General features: G+C 42.0%; 1 protein-coding gene across 1 annotated transcript in view; it reads left to right on the top strand.

Moving 5' to 3' along the window:
- Positions 1–2,855: 2,855 nt before the first annotated feature.
- LOC104509935 (grainyhead-like protein 2 homolog) overlaps positions 2,856–7,455 on the top strand; it is a gene marked incomplete at both ends in the record, with an annotated part of 12,588 nt that continues 7,988 nt past the window's right edge. The window contains 2 exons of the mRNA XM_010152036.1: positions 2,856–3,045; positions 5,997–6,064. Of these exons, the coding sequence (XP_010150338.1) occupies positions 2,856–3,045; positions 5,997–6,064 (258 nt within the window). The remainder of the gene's footprint in view (positions 3,046–5,996; positions 6,065–7,455) is intronic.

Here is a 7,455-nt window from a genome sequence, read left to right on the forward strand (position 1 = left end):
AGTCATGAAAAAGAAAGGGAATTTATGTACATGCTCAAGTCTCATTTCTTGAGAGAAGCCCTCCCACCCATCCAAACAACCTTAATTAATCGAGAACTTTTCTTAAAGGGAGCGTGGTTGTTTTGGCTGGCCGACTGCTTCGGATATGATCTTTGAAATGAGTGACTACGTTAAATCATGATAATGAAGTCTGACCATTAACCTCCCACAGAGCAGATTACAGGGATGGGGGTGATGAGGAAGTTTTTTATTTTTCTTAGTGCTATTGTTTCAGTCTGTTTGCAGAGTAAACACCACGAGTGTGTCGGTTGATTATGCTGCAGACCATCTCTCAAGTGAGGAGATGGATAGTCTTTAAACATCAAAAGCTGGGGCTTAGAGAAAACATTCTTTGGGCAGATCATAGAATCGTAGAATGGTTTGGGTTGGAAGGGACCTTAAAGACCATCTAGTTCCAACCCCCCTGCCATGGGCAGGGACACCTTCCACTAGACCAGGTTGCTCAAAGCCACATCCAGCCTGGCCTGGAAAGAAGTTGGGGAGGCTGTAGGTCTATGCACCTGTGCCTTCCCAGCCATCCCAACTGTGTGCTTACTGAGTGGCTGTTCCTAGAGCATTTGTCTCCTTTACTTTAGCTTCTCCCTGACACAATTGCATACAACACCTCTGAGCGACAGAGCCCTCTTCATTGCTTTAAGATTGTCTTGCCTCAATTAGAGCAGCAGAGATTCCCTCCTCCCTTCCAGCATTTCTGCAGACAAGCACAGCCCAACTCTTAAAAGGTGTGTTTTTAAAGGGCATCTCGCCTTCTGCCTGTGGTGCTCTGAATCGGTTAGGGCTGTCGCATGGCTATGAGCCCCCAGGTAACAAAAGGCAGTTACTGATTGTAAGGGAAGACTGCTACAGCAAGGAGAGCCAGCCGTATTTTGTGCATTGCGATGGGCCCGCGCCGTGAAACAGCCCGACTTTAGCTGAAGGGGAGCATTGTTGAGGAAAGGAGAATCCTTGCCTGGAATAATTGCCTCTGAGCCAGGGAGAATTGGCTACTCCAGAGTGGGAACAGGCCCCCAGCTACCTCTGGCACCAACAGCGGGGCTGTTGCAAATCTGATTTGAGTTGCTAACAATGAGGTATTGAAAAGGCAAGCGGACCTCTCCGCTTTGCTTGCTGAAGCAAACCGGTAACAACACAAATGTGTATGTGGTAACAAGGTCAAAAATCTTCAGAAGAGACAGCAAAAGGCCAGGTGGAAAGAAAGGAAGCTTCTAAAAATCCAGGCATGTTAGATGAAAGGAGAATATAATCTGAACTGTAGTTGTTGTCTGTCTGCTGTGATACGAAGCTACGAAACGCTCGCTCTCCCCCCACCCCGAGCTCATAAAACTGTACCAGATGGATTATTTTGTTTTTCATTAAATAAAGAAACTTGTAAACAGTGCTCTGTACCATAGAGATCATAATCTCCGCCGTCCCCCTCCTCTTCCTTAAACACGGGAGCACGCACTTTGCCGGTTGTGCTCAGGCAGCGGTGGAGCCCCAGGCAAAGGCCCAACCTGCGGTCACTGCGGCGTGGGTGCTGCAGGCCAGACGCTCTCCCGGCACCCGAGAGCGTTTGCCACGTGGATTCCGTTGGTGCTTTTATCAAATCCTATTTCTGAAATCAAATAAAAGACTCAGTTGCACGGTGTTTGAATGCCACTCTGTGTTGGGTTAGGTCTGTGGAGCTGGCACCGCTCAGGCAGGGGAGAGCAAAAAGAGGAGGAATAATGGGCAGTTTTTATGTAGAAGGTAGCAAGAAATGTTTTGCGCAGGGCACCAGGAACAGTTGTTAGTCTCACCACTTAAATCAGTATATTCAGTTATTCTGCCATCCCTGCAGCTTTCAAATACGTGAGGTGTAAGCATTACAGGTTTCACTGTGATCCTTGCAACTTGAGCCACAGTTCTTGAGAGTGCTCTTGCACCCCTTGCTCCACTATTTCCCTGCCTACTACTTTGTGTAATAGGAATGCTACTTTTTTTTCCTCCTAGCTCATGAGTTTATTGAACATTTTACAAAAGCAGGTACTACTGTCTTCGTTTATGTTTCCATTATGCTGGAAATCTCTGCCATAGCAGTGGAGCAGCAGCCTCACCCGTGCTGCACACAGACACTGGTCAGTTTGTACCGCTTTCAGGCTGAAGGAAACTGCTCTGCTGCAAATCCCCCTTTCTGATGATCTTGTGTGTGTTGCCTGGGTCTGTAACAAGGTGTGGTGAGTGGTAAAGCAGGAATTGAGACCAAATATGTTGACTTCTTCAGCTCCATCCACTGGACCCATTGCTCATGTCCTGTTACAGAAAAACTCTTCCAAATTTACAGCCAAATTGCATCCTAAAAGCAGAGAATATCTCAATTATAAGGTGTACCCAGTTATTAAATACTGCGTATACTTGGTTTAGGTGAATACTAGATTATCATTAGATAATTTTTTTCTTTCATTCATGTCTTCTTATTATGACTGTTTTTCTGTTAAATGTATGTTTCCCTAATCAAATCTATATCTAGCAAAAATACTGGGGCAAAATGTTCTTATACTGTTACTTCTTATTTTCCAATAGTTTTAAAATATTTTGATAGCTCTATCTGTATATTAGTAAAAATACATTTGAATTATTATCACAAGATCTGCACACTTTTAATTTTTTTTGTTAAGTACCTAATACTGATAAATAATTGTTTCCAAGTTTGGTGCAGAGACGCTTACTTGAAGTAATTGTATCACTTTCATTGAGCTGTGTGATGTTCTTTGACGTGCCATGTGAGTAAAGTAATCCCTCCGTGGATCACCGTTTTATTCTTCCTGTCTATGCAGTAACAAGCGCCTTGTGGCCTTAGTGCCAACTGACACTTCATTCAACACCAGACGTGCCTACACCAGCGAAGATGAAGCCTGGAAGTCGTATTTGGAGAATCCCCTAACAGCAGCTACCAAGGCTATGATGAGCATAAATGGTGATGAGGACAGTGCTGCTGCTCTTGGCCTATTGTATGACTATTATAAAGTAGGTAACTCCATTGTTATTCCTCCCTGCTGCACTAGCGGGGGCCACTCTAAGAGGCATCAAAAGAGCCAGTTCTCAAAGACAGAAGTCACTGCATCTTGTTTTCTCTCTGATACTTGCATCAAGCACCCTTTCTGGTTTAGGGGAAGCCTGTCTGAGGCTGTTTTGATGTGTTTAGTTTTGGAGGGAATAAACAAAATCGGTATTCCCATATTAAATTTTCAGCCATGTTTTCTTTTTGAGCACAGCGTTCTTCCTCTTGCCTTGCAAGAGCATTAAATGAGTAAGCCCCCTATTTATTTGTGCTAGGATACTTGCAGTATTCTTTAAAAAGTGGAAAAGAGGAGGCCTTGTTTGCTTTTCTGTTTCATTCCACACGTTTCAGTTTGCTCTTTAACTGGAGTATCTCTCATCTGACAGTTTCCCATGTTATTTTTATTTGTATAATGATTGCAGTAGGCTGTATAAAAACATACAGTGAGCTTTAGCCCTTGCACTGGAAGTTTGCAGTCGAAATAGAAAGGTGGAGGACACAAATGAAGCTGGACACAGAAACGGAGATCTAAGTCAGTTTACAGGGGAAGCACTGACAGATTCGAATATATCAGACTCGAAGCCCAGATCTTTACCTACCATTTGGATACCACCTTTCTTTTTTGTATATTTAATTGTGTTTAAGTAGAGCTATGTTGGAGATTTCTGCTGAAGTCAGAGGAGAATCCTACAGGGTGCATCTCTGTGTAATGCAGAAATTTTACTCTGAAACCCAGCCTGATCCCCTTGTACTCTGCAAACGGAATCAGTATTGCCTGCTTGGCACGGAAACATGAAATTGTACATTTCACTTAAACTACTTCAGTAATCCTGAAGCCACCTATGCCTGTACTGGGCAGATGATCTTCCATGAAACCAGCAGGATAGTGACAGCTCCCTTATAATTCATACAGAAATCTAAAAATAAAAACGTTTTCTTTTAGTATTTTTTAATATAAATGCTTTTAGAGACTGGGCTGCTCTTTTTAGTGTCTACTACGGTCGTTAAATGAGTGTTCAGAAGGGGTGGTAGGCAAGTTGCCATATACTAGCTTTATGGTTAAATACTGTTTACATTTCTTCACTGATTGTGTTTCAAGAGATGTTTCTTGCTTTTGTGTGTTATGGTCAGTAGAGAAAAGCTTTTCCCAATGAGAAAGAAGCAAGGTCCTTTTCTCTACTTCAGTGTTACCACGGTGCCAGAGTCTGTGAAGTTAATGCACATTTGGAAAATTCAGGATGAGTATGAGCATGTGGAGTGTTGGCTTCTGTCTTCGTAATACCTTTGCATGTAGCAGGTCATTAATCTGCTGGATTTTGAAAATAGAAACAGAGAATGGCCCTTTCCCTCCTCAAAACTGTGTTCTAGAGGACATGTCTGTTCCTTGTTCCAGGCAGTTGCAAAAGACTTGGGGTTCAGGTGGAGTAAACTGTGTTAATCTCAAAGCTGTTTCCAGCATTCAGTCATAACTATTTTTCTTAAACTGGGAGAAAAGGAAAACTCTTGCTGGTGCTTTCAAACAGGAACTTAAAACCTAACTTAGCCCTCTGTGCTGTAATGTGGAAGTGTAGAGGAGAACTTCCAGTGTACAAGACTCTCAATTGCCCTTATTTATCACCTGGCTTATTTGTTTTGATGTGCTGGCTAATTTTTTTGAAGTACTTTTCCCAGTCAATAGAAATTATTTGAACTCAACTTTTTTTTTTTTTTCCTTTTTCTTGTGATATTTACCTAAACGTAGACCATCCTTCAGGGATAAAATTATGATCTTAACAGTGGAATCAGCATGTGCAAACTGTGGCTTGGATCCCACTTCTAAAATTTATGAAAGATGTTTTTTAGCCAGCAGGATGCTTAACAGGGCAAGAGAGTGTCCCTCAGACAAGGAAATGCTCTGGCCAGTGCTCTCTGACTCTGCAGCTGTCTTGCAGATATAGCTGATGTTAACCTTGGCTACTGTAGTGCACTGCAGTATTGGTTTTCCTCTAAATTCATATATTTCCCTGATACTTCTTTAAAGTATTTAAAGATAAAAGACACAGCTTTAGCCCATTCTTAGGTCTATTCTTGCACTTTAATCTTGAGTTAACTGCTGGGATGGAGTGGATATATCTTCTTTGTAAAAGATACAAGTTTTAGCTCCCAGATTGCTGGTTCAGCAAAAAAGAAAAATATGGTCATGGCAGCAACTTTGCCCTCGGTGATTTCATATGTATGCTGGTGTCAGGAAACCGGTCTGTGGGAAGACACATCTTTTAAGTCACTTTTGGTGTCAATTTTGAGTCTGTCGTGGAGCCAGATTTGACTGGATTTTTACTTCTCATGGCTGTTGATGCACCCAGCAAAGCAGAACTCGGTGTTCTCTGAAGACATGCCTGCATGCCCTGACCTGTTCCTGTGCTATAGGAAAGGGAAGGACCCACAAACCTCCCGTGGATACGAGTCCTGCACCCGCCAAACTGCTCACTAACAGGAGGATGTAGCTGGTGCTTGTGGTTTAATTGAAAGTCCTTTTTCCTCTGAGCTAAAAGGGTCTCCATGCAGTGCTCATCAAAGCATCATGTATTCCTTTTATTATTCACTCAGAAGTGTTGCGTGTGTTTGGGAATAGAAGCTTTTATTTTGAGATAGCTTGATCTAGCTTGATACTGCAACAATAAGGACATATAGAAGAGTGCTTTACTCCAGACTTGTGTACCCAAGAACTAGAAAAGAAAACAATCCCTACATTTTTTTCCCCTGTGGAAATTTTCTTTCTGTTCACAATCACTCTCCCAAAGAAACACAGCTCCTGGCATCTGCCAACTAGACGACACTGACACGGGTACATTTTTCTAGTTGTTGTAGTAGAGCAGTCTGAAGCTGCAAATACCTGACGGTTGCATTTACCTGACCCCATGCCTGGTGTTGTTCTCAGGTTCCCAGAGATAAAAGGCTGTTGTCTGTTAACAAAGTGAGTGATAATCAAGAAGACCAAGATAAAAGGTACAGTATTATTCAAAATCATACACCCAACTACTAACAGTGTTGATCGGTTGTGAACTGGAGAAACTATGATAGCCCTGAGGGTTTATGGTTTTCTTCCAAAAGATAAAAGAATAAAGACTGCTTTTGGAAAGCATACTTTACTCCTTTTTACTTTAATTTATTAGAAAAAATGAACAGTATTACTAAACATGAAATTTGCAAAGTTTAGAAAAAATTAACAGCATTACTAAACATGAAATTTGCAAAGTAGCAGAACTCTAATGATTTGTTTGCGTTTAGTTATTTTGCTGCTGCTTCGTAAAATCAGATTATATTGCCAGTTGGCTGTTGGCTGCTTTTCTTTCAATTTTCTTCTTCTGGACCAAAAAGTGAATAGTTTGGCCTCAGTAGCCTGATTTATACAGTTTTATGTAACATAACTTAGGCTCTGCTCAGAAGCATGTGAAGTAACTCTTAAAATCATTTGCTCAAGATGCTTTTGTCACTCCTCTCAGATTTCAGCCCTCTGCTGTAGGCTAAAAGTGACTTGAGTCAGAGAAAGCTGACTCCTGACTTTGTTAAGACTTGTGGACAAGAGAGTATAGATTTATGTAGGAAGAACGAAGGTTTTACATATAGGAAGGTATCTTCATGTGGAATTGTAGTGGAGAGAAGCTACACAAGGTTTATTTCAATGTAGCTAATTCAGGACAGCCTTAGATGGTCTCCGAGCTGTGTAAGGGGAAAGTTTGAATCGGTAGTAGTATAAATCCACTCTTTCAAACCAGAAGATGAAACTTTTTTGAGACAGTTTTTCTGTTGCTAACGCTAGAGAAATTCTTCAGTTGAGCGTGATTGACAAACCTGGCCTTCAGTGGAAAGCCGAGAGGGAGGAACTAATGTCAGAATGCGTCTCCTGGGTTGAAAACAAAGCAGCGCGTTACACCTACTAAAAGTCTTATGAGTTAACAATTTTATGGCAGTGCAACTCCTGTCAGGGATAACATTGCTCAGCAGCAATTGCGGTGAGACACGGGAATGCTGCTGGACGTTACCTTGCAGCCGCTGCTGTTACTGATCTAGTCTGATCCAAGGGGATTTCGGGGCTTGCTCTTTCAGAAGAGCATTGGTACCAGCATAACACAGACACCAGCGGCCTGTCAACGGCCTGAAAGAGCATGCATCAGCGTATGAATTTTGCTGGTGATATTCTGCTTATTTCATATGCAAATTATCTACCGTGAGTAATCCATACCTCACCTTACTCTTTATGCTTATTTTGTGCCTAAAGACCTGGCACTAGTGGATTGATTTTGCATCCACATTATAAGTCAAGGCACAAGCAGCCCTGGATGCCCAGAATTTATTGTAACAAATCGTACAGAGTGTAGATCAAATCAAGTGTACTG

Source organism: Eurypyga helias, unplaced genomic scaffold, assembly GCF_000690775.1.
Source record: "Eurypyga helias isolate BGI_N326 unplaced genomic scaffold, ASM69077v1 scaffold35365, whole genome shotgun sequence".
Lineage (NCBI taxonomy): Eukaryota > Metazoa > Chordata > Aves > Eurypygiformes > Eurypygidae > Eurypyga > Eurypyga helias.